The sequence below is a fragment of the Phyllopteryx taeniolatus genome, chromosome 12 (genome assembly GCF_024500385.1).
Source record: "Phyllopteryx taeniolatus isolate TA_2022b chromosome 12, UOR_Ptae_1.2, whole genome shotgun sequence".
In the NCBI taxonomy this organism is placed as follows: Eukaryota; Metazoa; Chordata; class Actinopteri; order Syngnathiformes; family Syngnathidae; genus Phyllopteryx; species Phyllopteryx taeniolatus.
In genome coordinates, this window is record NC_084513.1 from 7,765,267 (window position 1) to 7,788,367 (window position 23,101).

Sequence of the window (23,101 nt, forward strand, 5' to 3'; positions counted from 1 at the left end):
AAGGAAAATTAAAAATTCTTTCACTTTATATAAACGTATGCCAGTACCTAGGTGTTGTGAAAAAGGTGTAACTGTCCCCTTGGGCGTCACCTTATCAATATCATATCTGCCTGGATGGACATTCGGGTCAAGAGCGGAGTGTTAGAACGCTACTTGCTATCTCCTTTTTCTCCTATGGGCTCTATTTTTCTGACTAGCGCAAATCTGTCGTGGGTGTGCTGGAGCCTGTCCTAGCTGACCCTGGGTCAGAGGCAGGGTACATCCTAAACTGGTCGCCAGCCAATTGCGGGCCACATATTGACAAACAATAATCTACACTCATATCCACACCTACAGACAATTTAGAGTTTTCAATTAACAAACCATGCATGTTTTAGAACGTGGGAGGAAACCTGAGTACCTTGAGAAAACCCAGGCAGGCATGGGGAGAACATGCAAACTCCACACAGGAAGGCCGGAGCCTGGATTTGAACCTAAGACCTTTGAACTGTGAAGCGGATGTCCTCACCACTAATAGTATTTATTGTAAATAACAAAATGTTAGGAAAAATTGTACAATTTTTTTAAATTATTTTATTAAATAATTAAATTAATTGTAACAATGAAATTAGAAAATTAGAATGTATTATTCTGTTATTAAAAAAAAGAGTTTAAATACATATTTTAACTTTTTAAAATTAATTTCTCAAATGACTTGGCCCATATGATGGTTTTAAAAATCAAATGTCGCTCTTGGGCACAAATGTTTTCCCACCCCTGATGTACATACATACATACATGTCGATTTTTAAAAATGTGTTGTGGAAAAGTGCACAAGCCAGCGCAAACTGTAGGCCTGTCCCAAGCCCGATAAATGCAGAGGGTTGCGTCAGGAAGGGCATCCGGCTTAAAACTTTGCCAAACATATATGAGCGTTCATCCAAAGAATTCCATACCGGATCGGTCATGACCCGGGTTAACAACGTCCGCCACCGGCGCCGTCAACCTGCAGGGCGCCGGTGGAAATTCAGCTCCTGTGGATCAAAGTCGAAGAAGAAGAGGTGGAAAGCAGGTTCTTTGGGAGAAAGAGAAGAGGAAAGCACAGAGCCTAAAACTGAATGTGGAGACTTTGAATGTTGGGACTATGACAGGAAAATCTCGGGAGTTGGTTGACATGATGATTAGGAGAAAGGGAGATATATTGTGTGTCCAGGAGACCAGGTGGAAAGGCAGTAAGGCTAGAAGTTTAGGGGCAGGGTTTAAATTATTTTACCATGGTGTAGATGGGAAGAGAAATGGAGTCAGGGTTATTTTAAAAGAAGAGTTGGCTAAGAATGTCTTGGAAGTGAAAAGAGTATCAGATCGAGTGATGAGGCTGAAACTTGAAATTGAGGGTGTTATGTATGATGTGATTAGTGGCTATGCCCCACAGGTAGGATGTGACCTGGAGGTGAAAGAGAAATTCTGGAAGGAGCTAGACGAAGTAGTTCTGAGCATCCCAGACAGAGAGAGAGTCGTGATTGGTGCAGATTGTAATGGACATGTTGGTGAAGGAAATAGGGGTGATGAAGAAGTGATGGGTAAGTACGGCATCCAGGAAAGGAACTTGGAGGGACAGATGGTGGTAGACTTTGCAAAAAGGATGCAAATGGCTGGAGTGAACACTTTTTTCCAGAAGAGGCAGGAACCAAGGGTGAGGTACAAGCACGCATGTGGATTACATCTTGTGCAGACAATGTAATCTGAAGGAGGTTACCTACTGTAAGGTAGTGGTAGGGGAGAGTGTGGCTAGACAGCATAGGATGGTGGTGTTTAAGATGACTCTTGTGGTGGGGAGGAAGATTAGGAAGACAAACGCAGAGCAAAGAACCATGTGGTGGAAGCTGAGACAGGACGGGTGTTGTGCAGCTTTTCGGGAAGAGGTAAGACAGGCTCTTGGTGGACAGGAGGAGCTTCCAGAAGACTGGACCACTGCAGCCAAGATGATCAGAGAGGCAGGCAGGAGAGTACTTGTTGTATCTTCTGGCAGGAAAGGAGAGAAGGAGACTTGGTGGTGGAAGCTCACAGTAAAGGAAATCATACAAGGAAAAAGGTTAGCTAAGAAGTGGGACACTGAGAGGACAGAGGAGGCGGAAGGAATACATTGAGATGCGACATAGGGCAAAGGTGGAGGTGGTAAAGGCAAAACAAGAGACATATGATGACATGTATGCCAGGTTGGACACTAAAGAAGGAGAAAAGGATCTATACAGGTTGGCCAGACAGAGGGATAGAGATGGGAAGGATGTGCAGCAGGTTAGGGTGATTAAGGATAGAGATGGAAATATGTTGACTGGTGCCAGTAGTGTGCTAGGTAGATGGAAAGAATACTTTGAGGAGTTGATGAATGAGGAAAATTAGAGAGAAGGGAGAGTAGAGGAGGCAAGTGTGGTGGACCAGGAAGTGGCAATGATTAGTAAATTATAAAGGCATTAAAGAAGATGAAAAATGGAAAGGCAGTTGGTCCTGATGACATTCCTGTGGCGGTATGGAAGCATCTAGGAGAAGTGGCTGTGGAGTTTTTGACCAGCTTGTTCAATAGAATTCTAGCGCGTGAGAATATGCCTCAGAAATGGAGGAAAAGTGTGCTGGTGCCCATATTTGGGTGATGTGCAGAGCTGTGGGAACTATAGAGCAATAAAGTTGATGAGCCACACAATGAAGTTATGGGAAAGAGTAGCGGAGGCTAGACACAAGACAGAAGTGAGTATTTGCGAGCAACAGTATGGTTTCATGCCTAGAAAGAGTACCACAGATGCATTATTTGCCTTGAGGATGTTGATAGAAAAGTACAGAGAAGGTCAGAAGGAGCTACATTGTGTCTTTGTGGATCTAGAGAAAGCCTATGACAGAGTACCCAGAGAGGAACTTTGGTACTGCATGCGGAAGTCTGGAGTGGCAAAGAAGTATGTTAGAATAGTACAGGACATGAATGAGGGCAGCAGAACAGTGGTGAGGTGTGCTGTAGGTGTGACAGATGAATTTAAGGTGGAGGTGGGACTGCATCATGGATCAGCCCTGAGCCACTGCCTGTTTGCAGTGGTGATGGATAGGCTGACAGATGAGGTTAGACTGGAATGCCCGTGGACCATGATGTTTGCAGATGACATTGTGATCTGCAGTGAAAGCAGGGAGCAGGTGGAGGAACAGTTAGAAAGATGGAGGCATGCACTGGAAAGCAGAGGAATGAAGATTCACCCAAGTAAGACAGAATATATGTGCATGAATGAGAGGGGTGGTGGGGAAGAGTGAGGCTACAGGGAGAAGAGATAGCAAGGGTGGAGGACTTTAAATACTTGGGGTCAACCGTCCAGAGCAATGGTGAGTGTGGTCAGGAAGTGAAGAAACGGGTCCAAGCAGGTTGGAACGGGTGGAGGAAGGTGTCAGGTGTGTTATGTGACATAAGAGTCTCTGCTAGGATGAAGGGCAAAGTTTATAAAACAGTGGTGAGGCCAGCCATGATGTACGGATTAGAGACAGTGGCACTGAAGAGACAACACAAAGCACAGCGGAAGGTGGCGGAAACGAAGATGTTGAGGTTCGCTCTCGGAGTGACCAGGTTGGATAAAATTAGAAATGAGCTCGTCAGAGGGACAGCCAAGGTTCGATGTTTTGGAGACAAAGTCAGAGAGCAGACTTCGATGGTTTGGACACATCCAGAGGAGAGAGTCAGTATATTGGTAGAAGGATGATGATGAGGATGGAGCTGCCAGGCAAGAGAGCTAGAGGAAGACCAAAGAGAAGGTTGATGGATGTCGCGAGGGAAGACATGAGGGCAGTTGGTGTTCGAGAGGAGGATGCAGGAGATAGGCTTACATGGAAAAGGATGACGCGCTGTGGCGACTTCTAAAGGGACAAGCCGAACGGAAAAGAAGTGTTGTGGAAAAGTTCATTTATTTTAGGAGTTCAATTAAAAAGTGAATACATTATTATAGCTTAATTAAGGACATGGGAAAAGACATTTTGAATTGCAACCTAATTTCTGTATTAATCATTTTGAATGTAATATTCAAATTTAACTGTAAGCAATTATCATCAAAATTCTTATTTTTTTCTATCATGAGACATTTTATTGTCTTTTTGGATGAAAGGTGAAACATCTTCAACAAACAAGAACAGTGCAGTTGCCTTGATTCATCCTTTGCAGGTTACGATGACCTGGATGATTGAGAATCTACAGAGGCATACAGTGGGTACGGAAAGTATTCAGACCCCCTTAAATATTTCACTCTGTTATATTGCAGCCATTTGCTATAATCATTTAAGTTAATTTTCCCCCTCATTTTCTGTCAATATGGGGTGTGGTGTGGTCATTAATGAGGAGAAAATCAACTTAAATGATTTTAGCAAATGGCGGCAATATAAGAAAGTGAAAAATTTAAGGGGGTCTGAATACTTTCCGTACCCACTGTATTTTATTTTGTGTGTAGTGAATCTCCTGTATGAGTTTCACTTTTTGAATTATGCTACTGAAATAAATAATTTCCCACAATGTTCTAATTTACTGAGATGCACCTGTGTATGCATCGCTGAATTTATACATTTTCTCCTTTGCAGAAGTTTAGGAGGAAGTGACTCCATGGAAGCTTTGTGCAACATGGAGAAACTCAGCCCAGATCTGAATGGCAGGATGTTCATCTCTGACCCAAGGCTTGTGGCCAATGGATTTAAAGTCAGACTCAAGCCAGGTAAACGGACTCAGTAACTTGGCAACGCTGAATCTGCTTGTTTCAATTAGCTCCTCTGTTCGCAGTCATGTTGTTGTTGATTAGGGTTGGGCATCGAGAATAGAGAACCGATTGGAACCGGAATCATTCAAATTAAACAATTTCGGTTACCAGTTACAATGCCTACACCCTCCCGACCCCGAGGAAGAAAGTGGCAAAACCCAATGAAGAAGCGGCAAAAACCACCGAAGAAGAAAGCGCACGAAGATGTGCTTGTGGCCAACGGGAGCGGCGAACATAAGTGTTAACTATGTTAAAATAAATGACCAGTCAGCTCAGTGCAACACTTGGATTAAGATTATATTGTGCTAAGGAGGCTTTCACGATGTGTAGAAGTCTTACGCGCTCCCTCCCGCTCCGAGCCGCAGCCTACACCGCACGGAACGTCAGTGAAACAATAAAATACGCCTATGCCAACATTGAGGCAGCTAACAAGTTAAACGGTGGGTTGTACTCTTGTACTGATGGTTTTTAGCATTTATTTTAGTCTTCAAACCAACGTAAGCGCTGGTACAGACATATAAATAAAATATAAATTACTAAACCATACTGGACAGAAAGTAGAAACAGTCACATTACAAGCTTAATATTGAGCTAAAACTTCACCAAAGGTCAAATGAGCAACTTTACATCACAATGAATTGGGACAAACTTCAAAAAAACCTTGTCTGACAGTATCACAAACACTAACCTTGTGTCTTATCCGTGTGTAGGTAAAAGAATCAACATTTTACAGAGTATTTGGTTCCATCCATTACTCTTTTTCTTGCGTCTCGTTTTAAATTTGTTTTTACCGTTGTTGTGTGAAGTTATTTTTCCTGGCAAAATGTTCTGGTGCCTACCATTCAAAATAAAAGGCTACTTGCTTAAAACAGAAGTCGTTAAAACTTGCACATATAAACCATTTGACGTGATAAAAGAGTCACAAATAACTATTTAACAATGCTATATTTAACTTTTAGCTGAAGCAATAATTAATGCATATTAAGTCAATTGAGTTAGAGCCGCACACATTGCCTTTTAGTTCATAGGTTTGATATTGAACGAAGAGTCAAATGTTCATTTTAGGTTATGCTGCAGGGTGCTAAGAAAATGGATGTTCATAATTTGGACACCCTTTATTTAAACCATGCAAACCTTTTTGACCCAGCTCCCTAAAAGAATCGGAATCGAGAATCGTTTGGAATCGGGACTGGAATCGCTCAAATTGAAACGATGCCCAACCTTATTGATGATGCGCCTTGAACAGCAGAAGCTGCAAAAAAGAATTGTCCTGAGCAATACATTCAATTTAATACACTCCAGAGACCCAACTATTTGCATAGAACAAATTTAAAAGTCAATTTTCCACGATTTGTCCTTGTAAATGCAATACAGTTGTGATATAATATAACATAACATGTTAGCGTAGACTGACAGCGGCTAACAAAACAATAAGAACTGAATAACCTAAAATATTTTTAATTCACGTTTCATAACATTATAGCTCATAACTGACTGACTGGCACAATTTCTTCTTCATTACCGGGATTATTTCTCAGCGTCCCGTGAATTTTGCTTGTTTTTGTTGCTGAACAACTCAGCCACAGTCGCAGTTGGCATTTTGCCCAACGCCGTGACCTTTTCAGTGGGTCTGTAGCCCAGCACGCAGGTGATCAGAATGGTTGCCCTTTGAAAAAATTCAAAGAATTTTCATTGCTCACTGCCAGCCCCCAGTGGATGTGTTGCCTGAGACTGACACGGGGTGCGTGTAAGATCTTGGAATATTTGTGTCTCACTTCTTGGAATACAAACTAAAGATGGCATCCAAGCCTTGTGTCAGAAATATAAATTTGTGTGATTTGTGATATTTCCCCTTTAAATGACAGGCCGTATTTTTTTCCGATTTCCTTTCGGTCTTCTGGGGCCTCTATTAGTCATTTAACACTCCATTTGGCCCTCCATGATTTGACTTGGTCACTGGCCAAACTGTAAATCACAATATTTATTTATTATTATTTCCTGGAGATAGAATCTTTGTCCGCAAGTATATTAATCCTTGCTTTCTGCTTGTCTTGGCCAGGTAACGCGTCAGTCGAGAGACATCTGGTAGTGACCGCGCTGGCCGACTGCGTGCCTTTCCTCGGTGTAGAGGACCTCGGGGAGATCATGACAGCGGTTCTTCGTAGGAAGGCCAAAACTGTGCAGGAGTGTCGGCCGCTCAAAGTGTCGAACTACCTCCAAGTGAGTGATGAAGCTAGGAAAAGTGCATCCAAAGTAAAAGTACAGTGAACCCCTGTTCATCGAGGGGAAAACCTTCCAGACCCACCCACTACTGGTGAACATCCGCAATATAGAGACACCATACACAGTGGTGCCTTTAGATATGAGTTTAATCTGTTCCGTGACCAAACGCGTAACTCAAAACACTCGCATCTGAAATCTTCTTTTCCATAATAATTCCATAGTTCTGGACTTAAAAACAATGTCTGTTGAAAAATATTCCCCCCAAAATAGACTCAGTAGTAATATGCTTGTTTTCTGATGACGTACTTCATTTTTAGCCCGATTTTGGTCCGCCTACATTTAGTTCGAAAGCCTACAAGAATGTACTGACGTCAGCGACGGCGGGTGAGGTCATTTCCTTATTAAACTACTACGTGTTTGATATGTGTTTTGTCAGCTCATTGTTGTATTTATTGTATTATTTGCTAACCTTTGAAAAAGAGTTTGGGAAGATGTCATTACACGGGCGTTTCCTTTTTTTACGGTGGCGGTGGACTTTCATAGGCACGGCTGGTTGGCGCCGTGTTCGTACCATTTTAATCAATGACACCGTAATACATTAGCACTTTTTTAACATATTGAATTAGTGATTGAAGATAATTTTGGGGTACTGTTGTATTGTGAGTGTGGCACTGAAAATGATCACAATATTAGGTATAATACCAACTTGAGCAAAGCGGGGTTTTTGTTTGAAAAAAGATGTAATTTTTTTTTTTGTTTGTTTTTTTTTTTTCCTGAAAAGTTTTCATTTTGGAGGTGGCGGGACTTCACCTGACATCGACGATATACTTTACAGTATAATATAGTACATTCCTTTGTCCACGCCTGCTATGCAGCAAATTCAGTCCCCAGTTCTGTCACTGACGGCACACCAAGACATGGCGGCATATTGATTTTGACGATGATAATGGGGCATTCCTAGGGCAATTAGTTATTTACTGATTGCTCCAAAACAGAATGCTATCATTATAAATGACTGCCGGTTTAATTTTCTTGTGCACAAAATACATTGAGAACTTATTAGTGAAATACGTATAGGCCATCTGGACGCTATAGGTTCTTTAAAGGCAAGTTTGTGTCTTAACACATAAACACTACAATACATACAATATTTTCTAGACATTTATTGCTAGCATGTTTTTGTGAGTGTTCAAATATGTTTAAATTGTGTTTCAAAGGTGTGTTTTAATAAGTTTGAAACGGTTTAAAGCGTGTGGGAGTCCATGGTCTCTCTATGTTGCCAATGTTTTACCTTTGGGAAAGTATCTCCTGCCATAAAGGGGGTTCACTGTACCGTTAGAACCCATAAATAATGAACACTGTAAACTGCAGATTTTTGATGTAGCAGGGTTGGTGAACCGCGATATAGCAGGGAACACTGTCCATTGACTGTATTGTATGTGCAGAGTGAAGCCGTTCGACTCGCCCGACAGATGCCTGCGCATTTATCCAGGGAGGACGTGGGGGACATCCTGAGACGGATGGAACAGCAACTTGGTGAGAGCAACCACACTTGTCTCCACGGAAGGCCTTTCCTACAACTACTGTCAAACATCCCTCATACTGAACATGAGGCTAAGGCTCTGTTTAAACCTTTGGGACTATGAAAGGCCAATTTGAACAGTAGTATTTTGGTTTTGCTCTAGATTTATTCTAAACTGTAACACGTGTATTTTTACACATCACCATGTTGCACACTTTTTTTTTTCCCGAATACAGAAAGTTAGCACAGTTAATACCTTTTAAAACCCTTATGTTATGCTATGTTCAAGGCTTTTTGTCTGGTTGGGAGGTCGGCATTAACGCACACTTTGATATGGATGGCTAGCGCTGGGACCATATTATATTTTAATCAATGACAGCGTATAAATTAGTGATTTTTTTAGCGTGTTAAATTAGCGATCGAACATGCTTTTGGGGCAATGTGTTGATATGTGTGCACAACAGCATGATAGCAATGTGAGGTATAATACCAACTTGAACAATACAGTGTTTTGTAACTGAAGCAAGATAACATTTTATGTTTTCCTGAAAAGTAGTCATTTTGGAGATGCTAGGATTGTGTCTGTATGTAATTCCAGTGACGATATAGAATTATGTAGATATCGAAACAGTCAAAGCAATCTTCATTCTCATTTTATGCTGTTACAATGCATGCTCTATAGGGTTTCTGTAGACCAGTCAAACACTTTCCATTTCTTTCCTATGATGAACTACTTTGTTGTTTCGTCAGTTGTTTGGCTCATTTGCTTGCTGCCTGAAGCAGGATCTCCCTATCAGTTTGGTTGGAAATACATAATAAAATTAAAAGAAAAAAAAAAAGGGTCAAACCAAATGAAATCCAAGCCTACTGCAATTATTGCTTTACGGGAGGTGGGCACTGCAAATTGGTGTCCTTGAATTTGCTATGTACAGAAATAATCTCTACATACTACTGTATCATCGTGTATACAGACGCGAGTGGGTTTTCACTCACTGCCTTGTCGAGGACATTGAATCCCCCTAAGGGAGAAAGTGCAATCCGATCTCTTATCTTAAGATAATATTATAGTTAGGCCAGTGAAAGGTCAAACCTCACCACGTGTCTTGTTTTACGTGAGAGGAGCCCCCTTCCATATGGCTTCAGCATTGCTGCAGGCGATGGAAGAGCCGTCTCGTCCCTCGATGCTGCACGGAGTCCTGTGTGAAACTCTTGTAAACATGCGCCTGAGCTTCTCGTGTCACCAAATGGATGCAGCAGCAGCGGAATCTGCTTCGTACGTGCTGCTACCCTTATCACCCAAGGGGCATTTCGGAGTAATTGTGGAGGATTAAAAGGTCAGCGGGAGGCGCCTTTTACCAACTGTATTTTTACACTACCTGTTGCATCCCTTTTCCTGCAACTGAAACTAATCATTTAGCAGATTTGGAGAATGTAAGAATACAATATTTTTGGGTATGTATGCAAAGTATCAAAACATGTACAGTATCTTCAAGATGTTCTCCTGTTACGGCCCGAATGCGTAGAGCTACCTCGTGCCCCTCGGGTGGCATTCGGTGCAACCGTAGATCGTCTTTCGCAAGGCTTTTTCACTCCAGTCATCAAATCTATAATAAAGATGCCCAAACTATATTTAACCCCTTTTGCCATCTATTTTTGGAGCTGTGGTGGAACAATGCCATAAAAAGAGGGCCCTGCTTATATTCGCACACCTGTTTGTGTTTAGAAATGTGAACCTTTGGAATGCATGAATACACTGACGCACATGACATAACATTAAGTAATGTAAGTAAAAACAATTCTTAATTGTTTGTTATCCATAAGTAAAAATCCATAAGTATCCATAACCCTCGCTTTTTGCGGGGATTAGGGAGAAGGACCAAATGCAAGTAATGGATACCAGCCCCTAAATTGTTTATACTTGCCTATATCTATAGTTTAAACTCTAAATATACCACAAACTATGATCCCAAAACACTTTAATATCATTTCAATGTCATCTTACAATTACCTTTAAAAAATAGATTGTGTACAGATGATTTGACCTGTGACGTGCACAGGTCTGTAAAGCTGGCAGGCCAATCTAGTACTTGCACTCTTTTACTACGAAGCCACGCTGTTGTAACGCGTGCAGAATGTGGCATGGCATTCTCTTGCTGAAAGAGGCAGGGACGTCCCTGAAAAAGACGCTCCTTGGATATCAGCATATTTTGACTTGTTTTAACTTGCATTTGTAGATGTAGCAATGAATTGTGTTCCTGACAATGGTTTTCCGAAGTGTTCGAGAGCCCACGTGGCAATATCCTTTTAACAATGATGCCAGTTCTTAATGCTGTGCTGCCTGAGGGATCGAAGGTCACGAGGATTCAATGTTTGGATTTCTCCAGATGCTCTAAATCTTTATATTATGGACTGTAGATGATTAAATCCCTAAATTCCTTCCAATTGTTTGTTGAGAAATGTTCTTCAACTGTTGGACCATTTGCTCACGCAGTTGTTTACAAAGTGGTGAACCTCAACCCATCCTTGTTTGTGAACAACCGTGCCCTTTCGGGATGCTCCTTTTATACCCAATCCTAACATTCACCTGTTTCCAATTAACCTGTTCATCTGTGCAATGCTCAAAAACAAATGTTTTTAAAACATTCCTTGACTTTCCCAGTCTTTTTTTCTGAGTTTGTTGCTGGCATCAAATGCAAAATAACAGAATTTTTGCAAAAACAACAATGTTCGTCATTTTTTACATTAAATATCTTGTCTTTTTAGTGTATTCTAACGAACATAAGTTGAACAGGATCTGCAAATTTTTGTATTTTGTTTTTATTCACGTTTTCCACGATGTCCCAATTGTATTGGAATTGGGGTTTGTAGTTGCCAAACCCTGCACAAAGGTTTAGTGAGTTTCGGGCGCATCACTGGGTGGGCGGCAGGTATTACACAGCTGCTAAGATGCCATACAGTGTTTACTGCACAACCCACAGTCAGGGTATCATGCAATAAAATGCATAGATATCAACTAGGGATGTAATGATATCTACAGTATATCTCACTATTCAGTTTTACCACGGTATTAATCTCACGGTATGATAATTATTGCGATATCGTGGGAAAGCACACTGTATTATAAAAAGACTCACGGCATTGCAGGAAGGTTCATGGTACAGTTGGGTAAAGAGGCGAAGGTGCTATTCTCCTTGACTCTTGATGACTCCTTTTCAATAGGTTTTAGTAGTTTCCCACAGGATTTTGTGAAAAATGCAGCTTCAAATCATATATTACCGTGCACTTCTATCCCCATCCATCCAATGTTTCATATACTCCGCCTCCAAAAGAGTATTATTGCTGAAGCAATAATATTTGCTCACAATAACAAAACTGTCCATTGAGAAATGGTCTGTTCAATAATTTCCCTGTAGTTGCTGTATTGTCATATTTTTTTTATTTATAACATTAGAAATTGGATACTGCCTACTAACAGTGATCGCTTTGCTTGAGTCCAAAAATTCAAGTGAAGTCATAAACACAGGAACACTCTTAAAGGCATAAGAATCCTTAGTTTCTTTTCTTCCGCTTATAGTGATATTGTAGGAAGGATTCATTTTTCTGAGCAGCCTCTGTACTATGTTATCATTTGAAATGTGAACATTTCATTTGAAGAGAGGGAAGTATGTCAGATTTGTTTTGTATTTGTGTGGAGTTGACCCATTTCAATATTTTCGTTTTTTGGGACTACTGTAATGTATTGGTGGGTGAATATGTTGTAATGGGCAGTCGGAATCGTTATTCTTTCTCTGTGTGATTTTCTTTCACCCACTACTTTTAACTTGAGATAAACACTCACTAGTATACCACGAAATACTGCTGCTGTTAAAATATGCTTGAACAATTCGGCTGATCACCTCCTCGAAGGGGAGCAGTGGTGGTGGCCCACGGAGGGCCGTTTAGTGGGGCTTCTCCGGCCGGGATGCGGCTTCACGAAGTGGATGTCCACTAGCAGGGAATGCCAGCCTGTGGGTCAGGGTTTGCTGGGACGGAGGTCGGTACGAACATCTTGCCGCTTCTCGCCCAATAGATTGCGACGCGACGGTCAAGCCGGCATAGCGGCTACACTGTAGCCTTGGGAGGGACTCGGGCACAGTTTTTTCTGCATCCCTCCCAACGCAGCCTTTTGGTCACGTGGACCAGTCAGCCAATCGGTGTATTTTTTGTGACATACCCATATAGTCACATACGTTACGCGTCCAATCGGGTGCGTTTATACAACTTAATGAGGAAGTAGTCTGGCTGTAGCTGCGTGGCTAAGTGGTGAGGCTGCGTATAGCCGGCCCAAAACTCAACGGCTCATTATTTTATTCCAAGACAAGACCACAACAATATCGAGGCAACAGTAAGCTAAGGCCCACCACACTCGAGTGTCTGCCCCTATTGTTAGGACAATTCTAAGTAAAGTGCAAAGTTTGGATTGATTTAGTACAACTATTCACAAAGAGTGCTGCAAAACATGCTGGGAAGTAGCAGGGCTTCACAGTTGCTAAAATAACACTAACATATTTAGACTAGAGTTATTTTCTTCCACATACCAACATGCAACATTGTAATCTTTTTTCCCCCTTGCTTTCGGAGAATGGATGGATGGATATTAGATTAGAAATTAAAATCCGCCTTAATGCGATGGCATGGAACATGGTCCACTTGGACTCAATGTCCCCTGCCTCCCCCGGGATTTGGGCAAAGTTCTACTGGAGGTGGAAGTTGAAACCTCTTCTGACAGGGGACTCTGCCAGACGTTCCCAGCAGACCCTCACATTACGCTTGGGTCTGCCAGGTTGGACTGGCATCTTCCCCCACCACCGAAGCCAACACACCACCAGGTGGTGATCACTTGACAGCGCCGCCCCTCTCTTAGCCAGAGTGTCCAAGAAATGCGGCCGCAAGTTCGATGACACGATCATAAAGCCAATCATCGAACTGCGGCCTAGGGTGTCCTGGTGCAGACTATAGACACCCTTATGCTTGAACACGGTGCTCGTTATGGAAAATCCGTGACGAGCACAGAAGTCCAATAATAGAACACTGCTCTGGTTCTGGTTGGGGGGACCGTTCTTCCCGATCATGCCCTTCCTGGTCAAACTGTTATTGCCCATGTGAGGATGAGTGCTCTCTGGCATCTGCTACAAGGACTCCAAAAAGGGTGGGTACTCTGAACTGCTGTCTGGTGCATAGGCACAAACAACAGTCAGGAACCCTCCTCCCACCCAAAGGCGGAGGGAGGCTATCCTCTCGTCCACCAGGGTGAACCCAAATATACAGGCACCAAGCCGTGCCTGAGTGGAAAAGAGTGCAACCCCTATCAAGAAGACTGGTACCAGAGGCCAAACTGTGTGTGGAGGTGAGCCCAACTATATCGAGTCGGAACTCCTCATCCTCACACACCAGCTCGGGCTCCTTCCCTGCCATAAAGGTGACGTATCCACGTCCCCAGAGCCAGCTTCATTAGCCAGCGATCGGACCACCAAGGTCCCCGCCTTCGGTCGCCACCCAGCTCATTTTGCACCCGACCCCCTTGGCCCCTCCCACAGGTGGTGAGCTCATGGAAAGCGGGACCCACGTTGCCTTTTCGGGCTGTATCCGGCCAGGCCCCATGGGTGTAGGCCCGGCCACCAGGCACTCCCCATCGAGCCCTACCTCCGGGCTTGGCTCCAGAGCCTGGCCCCAGCAACGTGCGTCCAGGGAACGGATACTTTGGTCCATATGTTGTAATCATCATAACGGGTAATTTGAGCCGTACTTTGTCTGGTCCCTCACCTAGGACCTGTTTGCCTTGGGTGACAATGCCAGGGGCATAAAACCCCAGACAACTCAGCGCCGAGGATCATTGGGACACACAAACCCCTCCACCACAATAAGATGACTGCTCAGGGAGTGGCTATAATATCTTATTGGGAAAAAGTTAGATATTTTTACTAACAGTGAGATTACTTGTCTCATGCAAAACATTCTTATCAAGATTATCTTTTTTTTTAGGCTAAAAATAAGACAATAACAATTTCCTTGAAACAACTCTTTTTCACTTTCTTAGAGTGTATCCTTTTTTGCACTGTGTCTTTTGCAAATGCATTGTTGACAAACTATACCACGAATGCTATTTGTTAGATTTGAAAATCCATCGGGTCCTCTTGACACATACCTGACACTCCACTACATCCGTCTGCGTTAAGAGAGCGTTGCGTATCATCCAGAGACAGGAGGTTTCCATAATCTGCCCTCCCTTGGCCTTTTTTTTGAGGAACATTTATTCTTCGACATTGTCGGGTCTCTTCCCGCAGAGACGATGCGGTCGTGGCCTTGGACCTCGGATGGCTCGGGGGGCAAGAGGTTTTTTTGAAGGGTCCCTTTAACCCCTCCATGGAAGTAAACACAGAGAGTGATTAATATTGTAAACATATCTGTCTGGAGTGGACACCAAATTTGTGTCCAAACTTCCAGTGGCTGTAAAAAGTTATAAATCATCCTATGGCTTCCCAGAGGTGACTGTCAGTGTTCAGGTAGGAATAGTGATTCCTTTTCCCTAAGTGAAAAAGCAAACGTAGAGCAGACGGAAAGGATAAATCACTCCTGGAGGCGAAGACAGGTAGCGTTCAACAGCTGGCCATCTGGCCGTTATCATGTCCTGGGTTGGTTTTATTACTTTTCATTGCCTTCCGTAGACCCAGGAGGGATCTAAACAAACAAGCTATCAGCCTGGCCTCGTCCTCCACTGCTGCTTGTTTAAGTGATTACAATGTGCATCGTGAACACATGGCCCCCAGATGACAACGTCGTTTGTCGGAAGCCAATTTCATCAAAATCTTTCATAAACAAAGTTCCAATGGGTAACAATTACGCTATGTAAAATGACATGAATATTATTTATTTTGGGGCAGCGCTGTGGCATGGGGTCAGTCGAGAGATTTGGGTTTCGAATCTCTGTGTCCTTCCTCTGAGGAGTGTGCTTGCATGGATTTTCTCCGGGTACTCCAGCTTCCTCTCACATTCCAAAAACATCCATGTTAGGTTTATTGATGGCTAAATTGTCCAGAGGTGAATCTGAGTGTGATTGGTTGTTTGTCTAATTATATTTGACCTGCAATTGACTGGCGACCAGTCCAAAGCTCACCCTGCTTCTGTAGGCCAAAGTCAGCTTTGGGTCATTGAAGACTAGTCTAAATTGTCCATAGGAGGGAATATAATTGTGAATGGTTGTATGTCTTAATGTGCCCTGGGATTGGCTGTCGACCAGTCCAGGGTTTACCACATCTTTCCCCCAAAGTCATCTGGGATAGGTTCCAGCTCACCTGCGACCATAATGAAGACAAGCAGTATAGAAAATGGATGGATTCTTCATTTTGACCACCATTACTGATATACAATAAATATAAATTTTACATTAACAGATAAAAGCCCTGTTTACAGATCACACAAAATAGCCCTATAAATCAGAGCCCGAGCAGAAGATTGCCCAGTAAGTACCCTTGTTTTTCAAGGATTTTCACACACTGAGCTGGCATCCTGGATTCCGACGACAGTAACCCCAAGGTCAGAGCCCTGCTGTGAATAGTGAAAAACCGCAACTAATTGATGCCCCCTAAAATTTTCTAAAATTGCCTATATTAATACTTTAATTGTTAATACTGTATACCAGAAACTATGATGGCATAACAGTTTAATATAATTTCAACAACTTACAACATTGCTGTTGAAGTCCGTGTAAAGTGAAAATAAATGTCTTGTGAATTTGACACTTTTGAGAAGTTTTATTAACAACTCTGCCAAATTCGAATGATTTAAAAATAAATTATATAAAATGAGGCATCAAAATTCTGAAACCTCAGGCCGATGTTGCTGCTCTCAAACGCTCTGGGCGTGCCCGCTGAATGCGCTGAAACTACGCCTGCTCAACTGTAAAGCAAGTACCATTACTGCGACCAGAAAAATAGATGCTACCTGTCTACCTGCATGTTTTCCGCAGTTATCTTAAAACATGTATGTATTTTGAAACAAATCTCTGAATTCATTTTATGGGGTCTTTCAAAATAAATGTTTTTAGACAATTTGAGTTTGGAAAAAAATACACATTGACAGTGTCTCCGTCGACTGTAGCGATCACTAACAACCTCTACTAAACTTAGCTCCTTCCCAATCCCAACATTTAAAGATCTTAGTCTCTCAATTTGAATGTATCACTTTCACTGTTGCAACTGTACTACTTTCCTATTTAGACAGCGCTTTGGCAGCATCTTGTGGCAACTTAGAGCATTTCAGAAAGATCACTAAAGACACAAATAGGTAAATAGTGAATCGTGAATATGTTTGGGATTACTGTATTCCCAACAACTAAATGACTATTAGACTTTCTTAAACAAATATCCTGTATTGTTTAACATTCCTCAAGCTCTCAGAAAAATTAATTGCGGTTGCATCCATTCCAGTTCTGTTAATGTTACACAACAAGAATCGTGTCCAATAACAGGGTCTCCAGCTGTCTTGGAGCACTCTGATACCCCCTAACATCCTTCTTCCCTGTTCTCTCACTCTCACTTCCTCACCTGTCAAGAGGTGGAATGTCACTGGCGGATGCAGTCCTCCAGAGTCTCACCATCAAAACAGATGTAGTGACGCTCAGTCGAAGCCTTTCGGACGACTCGCGAAGAACAAACAAGCGGCAATAAACGGCGACGGTCCCTTCAACCTGGCTCGAGACGGATAACAATGTCAAATCGATGTAATTTTGCGAGAAAAATAGTAGTCGTATTAGAATAGTCATAATATGATGAGCGGGGAAAATGAGGGGTTTTTAGCACATTGGTCGGTACGAGCATTTTATTCTGATTGTACCTATGTTAATGTGGGGAACAACTACCTGTACATAGACTGAAATTATATCTTTTGATGGTATTGCTATTTCGTCATGTTTTTAACAATTTTTTTCATCATATATAATAATTGAAATTCTAGAGAGAGAAACAGAGAGAAACATCGAGTTACTGACTTGCATTAAAAAAAAGCAAAATGAAAATTAATTTAAAAACATGCATAACAAAATTTAAAACAACAAAAATAAGGTCAGTAGGAGTTTTTGGTTTTGTACACTTAAATAATATACAACCCCCAATTCCAATGAAGTTGTGGCGTTGTATAAAATGTAATAGAATATAATGATCTGTAAAACCTTTTCATCTTATTTTCCATTGAGTGCAATACAAAGACAAGATGTTCAAACTGATAAACAAATATTCACTCATTTTGAATTTGATGTTTCCAGGACATTCCAAAAAAACTGGGAGAAGGGCATGTTTACCACTGTGATACATTAGCTTTGCTTTTAACAACACTCAATAAGCGTTTGGGAACTGAGGACACTAATTGTTGAAGCTTTGTAGGTTGAATTCTTTCCCATTCTTACTTGATGTACAACTTCAGTTGCTCAACAGTCTGGGGTCTCCGTTGTCGTATTATGCACTTCATAATGCACCACATATTTTCAATTGGAGACAGGTCTGGACTGCTGACAGGCCACTCTAGTTCTTGCACTCTTACTTTGAAGTCACGCTGTTGTAACACGTGCAGAATGTAGCTTGGCATTGTCTTGTTGAAAGAAGCAGGAACGTCCCTGAAAAAGACTTTGTTTGGATGGCAGCATATGTTGCTCCAAAACCTGTATGTACCTTTCAGCATTAATGGTGCCATCAGAGATGTGTAAGTTACCTATACCATGGGAACTAACATAGGGGCCAATTATGTATTACTCGTGCACTCGCTGTAGTTGTCTCGCCATGCTGCACTATTTGCATATACTGGCCACTCATGCCAGAGTAGCATCTGCTCCATTTGCACACTGAATGAGGAGTATCTGTAACATTTGCACAACCAACATTGTCCCAGATTATCGCACTACTCGTCACTTTAAACCGCATACACTCCTTGAAGTCTCAGCGCCCCTTGCACAATGGTCATTGCACCTGACTATTGCAATATTAGTCATTCAAACTGCTCTAAGTGCTAGAGGACTCTGCATCTTTTTGCACAATTGTTTTTTGTCAATGTCTTTGTCTCCAAAGTGTTCTGTAAATTGACTGTCTGTTGTACTAGAGCGGCTCCAACTACCGGAGACAAATTCCTAGTGTGTTTTGGACATACTTGGCAAATAAAGATGATTCTGATTCTGATTCTGATGGCACCATACCATCACAGACGCTAGCTTTTGAACTTTGCGCTGATAACACTCTGGATGGTCCTTTTCCTCTTTGGCCCGGAGGGCACGACATCAATGATTTCCAAAAACAGTTTGAAATTTGGACTCGTCACACCCCAGCACACTTTTCCACTTTGCGTCAGACCATCTCTGATGAGCTTGGGCCAAGAGAAGCCGGCGAAGTTTCTAGGTGTTGTTGATATTTGGCTTTCACTTTGCATGGTAGAGTTTTAACTTGCGTTTGTAAATCTAGCAATGAACTGTGTTTACAAGACGATGGTTCTCTCAAGTGTTCCTGTGCCCACGTAGCAATATCATTTACACAATGATGCTGGTTTTAATGCACTGCTGTCTGAGGGATCGAAGATCACGAGCATTCAATGTTGATTTTTGGCCCTGCCACTTATGTGCAGAGATTTCTCTAGATTCTCTGAATCGTTTGATGATATTATGGACAGTAGATGGCGTAATCCCTAAATTCCTTCCAATTGTATGTTGAAAAATATTGTTCTTAAGTTGTTGGACTTTGCTCACGCAGTTGTTCACAAATTGGTGAACATCATACCATCCTTCTTTGTAAACAACTGAGCCTTTCACGGATAGCACTCACCTGTTTCCAATTAACTTGTTCACCTGTGGAATGTTCCAAACAGGTGTTTTTTTTAATTATTATTTTTAATAGCTTTCCTCAACTTTCCCCGTCCTTTGTTGCCCTGTCCCTGCTTTTTTGGAATGTGTTGCAGGCAACAAATTCAAAATGAGAGAATATTTGCAAGAAAAAAAGAACATTAAATATCTTCTCTATCTCTCTATTCAATTGAATATAGCTTGAAAATGATTTTCAAATTATTCCGTTTTTATTACATTTTTACACAACGTCCAAACTTCATTGGAATTGGGGTTGGTACTTTGCATTACATTGCTTCCCACCCCTTTACATTTCACCAATGTGCTGCACTCTTGCATCACTGGTAAACAGGAGGAGGAGGGTAGAATATAAAAAATTTATGAAAAGAGGTTTTTGTGGCTGGGCTCTGCTTCTCTGTGGCGCTGGTCCAGCTCTCAGCGGGGAAAGGAAGTAGCTCTCTAGGGGCATCGGGCAATTCGCCCTCTACTGGGCGGAAGTCAAGTCTCAATGAGGCCATCAAGCCCGGGAGAGGTCACGCTGTCACTTCACATCTTCTCATTAGGCTACCATACTTACAACATGCCTCTGTGCAAAACAGTTAAATAGCTGAGTCATGGAAATGAAAGTATATTTGTGCCATTGAAATCAGGTACAGTTAATAGACCGTGTGTGTGTTGTCATTTTACTCCCTGCTTACTCACACCACATGTGTGTTATCAGTTTGCAGCATGTGTTGAAGACATACAGATTCTCAGCTGCTGAGGTGTCGTGGCATAGCTCTCATGGCGGAGCTCTCAAGAGCCCTCCAGCCTTGCGTTGTTTGGAAATATCAGCAATAAGAAATATGAACTTGTGCTTTCGATACCTTCAATTAATTAGGTTAAACTACCGCCTCAAAATGTGCTGCAAATGTGAACCCTCCTGGTGTGTTGCGAGTAACATTGGTACGTGTTTAAATACATGTTTTTATTTACTTGGTATATTAAATATTTTGACCCATCAGTGACACAAGGACTTAAAAGAAGGGCAGAAATGTCAAATTTTTACATGAATGAATTTGTTTTCACTGGGGGAAAAATGACTTGCATGCAGTGTATGTAGAATGTCTTCAATTATGTGGTGGGTTGAACTGAACCATTTTAAAATCCCTGTAAAGTAAAATGTCTTCTAAAAAGATGTGTTGTTAGCAACCCTTCCAAATTTGATTGATCAAACAGTTCACTCCACTCCCCAGATGCCCTGCTCAGCTGTCAATCAAATAGTGGTGTAAAAGTTTTCGCCCCTTCTGATTTCTTATATTTTGCATGTTTGTCACACTTAAATGTTTCCTATCATCAAACAAATTTAAATATTAGTCAAAGACAACACAAGTAAACACAAATGCAGTTAATAAATGAAAGTTTTTATTAAGTGAGAAAAAAAATCCAAACCTCATGGCCCAGTCTGAAAAAGTGATTTTCCTTCCTGTTAAAACAGAAAACTGTGGTTTATCATACTTGAGTTCAATTTCTCCAGTCACATCCAGGCCTGATACTGCCACACCTGTTCTCAATAAAAAAAAATCACTCGATAGGACCTGCCTGACAGTGAAGTAGACCAAAAGATCCTCAAAAGCTAGACATCATGCCGAGAGCTAAAGAAATTGAGGAACAAATGAGAGAAATTAATTAAGCTCTATCAGTTTGGAGAAGGTTATAAAGCCATTTCTAAAGCTTTGGGACTCCAGCGAACCACAGTGAGAGTCATTATCCACAAATGGCAAAAACAGAACAGTGGTGGACCTTCCCAGGAGTGGTCGGCCGACCAAAATTACCCCAAGAGCGCAGCGACGACTCATCCAAGCGGTCACAAAAGAGCCCACAGCAACATCCAAAGAACTGCAGGCCTCACTTGCCTCAGTTAAGGTAAGTGTTCATGACTCCACCATAAGAAAGAGACTGGGCAAAAATGACCTTCATGGCAGAATGAAAACAACTGCTGAACAAAAACAACACGAAGGCTCGTGTCAATTGTGCCAGAAGACATCTTGATGATCCCCAAGACTTTTGGGAAAATACTCTGTGGTCAGACGAGACAAAAGTTGAACTTTTGGGAAGGTGTGTATCCCATTACATCTGGTGTAAGGGTAACACTGCATTTCAGAAAAAGAACATCATACCAACAGGAACAGTTTTGCTGGTTCAGGACCTGGAAGACTTGCTGTGACAAATGCAGCCATTAATTCTGCTCTCTATGAAAAAATCCCGGAGAAGACCATCTGTTCGTGACCTCAAACTGAAACAAACTTGGGTTCTGCAGCAGGACAATGATCCAAAACACACCAGCAAGTCCACCTCTTAATGGCTGAAGAAAAACAAAATGAAGACTTTGGAATGGCCTAGTCAAAGTGCTGACGTGAATCCTATAAAAAGCTTGAAAACCCTCCAATGTGGCTGAATTACAACAATTCAAAACTGTTGAACACTGAATCTCCACAATTCAGTTCTACATAGTTCAGTCTTTTCACGTTTTCAGAAATGATCTTCAAACGTGTAATGTATTTAGAAACAAATCTCTGAATTACAGGGTCTTTACAGGGTCATTAATTTCCAAGATAGTGCTTTTAGTATGGCAAAAAACAAAGACCAAAACTCAAGCCGGAAACTTTATTCGGTAAAATAGGTACAGTATATAGAGTTTCTGCATTACATATGCTATCTTGCTAAATTGCAGTTTTATTCATGTGTACCATAAGTGGTTAAGAAAAAATAAATGCATATGTATACAATACAAACATATCAAAATCAGTTTTTACAACTTTAGTAGCCACCAATTGTTTCCTATTGGTGTGCCATAGTGCAAACTGCATTGTACAGAGTATATTTACTGTATGATGTCAACATTCATACAATCTCGACAATCTACTTTTGTCTTTAACACTGCATTCTTTGTGCCTTCAGTTCAAGTTCTTTTTTTTTAATCCTGTGAGTATGATTTTAAGAAGCATCCTGTACTGAGTGGGCCATAGGGATCTTGTTGTTGTTCTGGTTGGTGTAAATGGAGCTAGAAAGCTCTTTGGCTTGGAACATCTGAGTCCATCCTCAGTAAGTGTTATCCTCAGTGTTTTTTAATCACATCTGGAGTCCATACATAGAGGGAATTGTAAAGTGAGGAGCATATGGTGCATTTTTTTATTTTATTTTTTTTCCATGTCTGTTAGACTGTGTTCCACATCATTATGCATACAGGATTTAGGTTAAACCTTCTAGTGTTTCTGATGCAGTTTCTCCTCTCTGTTTAGGTCACTGATGACAATCTCAGACAGGTTTGATCATTAGTTTCCCAGATGAGCTTAATTAAATAGAAATGACTTGAGGCGGTTGTTCCCTGTTGTGGTAATCCCCCAATTCTGTGATTCACGATTCACAAATTTTTTTATTTTTTTGTGGAACCCCTGCCCTGATATTCATTGAAAAACTAACCTATTCACAGTTTTTGTGCTCCTTCTGAAATGCCCTAAGATTCCACCAAAGCTCTCTCTAAATAGGAAGGTAGTACAGTAATTTGTGTCAAGTAAGTTTGTTGAAGCTGGGTTTTTGAGAACAAAAAACATATTATTAAAGGAATAAAGTTCCACTTTTTTTTAAGAGCAAAAGGCATATTTTTTTCAACAATAGTCTTGTTTTTTAGACAATGGAGCTGAGACTAAAGTTGTATTTTTGAAATTTTCTCATTAAAATATAAATTTCCTCCTTCTTTAACCTTTAATATCA

At 41.4% G+C, this 23,101-nt stretch overlaps 1 protein-coding gene across 3 annotated transcripts in view; it reads left to right on the forward strand.

Annotated features, from left to right (window-relative positions):
* Positions 1-23,101, forward strand: part of pms1 (PMS1 homolog 1, mismatch repair system component) — a 48,897-nt gene that overhangs the window by 17,391 nt on the left and 8,405 nt on the right. For 2 of the 3 annotated variants that reach the window (XM_061791834.1, XM_061791832.1), the window contains 3 exons: positions 4,576-4,706; positions 6,808-6,968; positions 8,417-8,507. In XM_061791834.1, coding sequence (XP_061647818.1) covers positions 4,576-4,706; positions 6,808-6,968; positions 8,417-8,507 — 383 coding nt within the window. Of the gene's footprint in view, positions 1-4,575; positions 4,707-6,807; positions 6,969-8,416; positions 9,351-23,101 lie in introns of those variants that run through there. The other variant, XM_061791833.1, reaches the window with a different exon arrangement.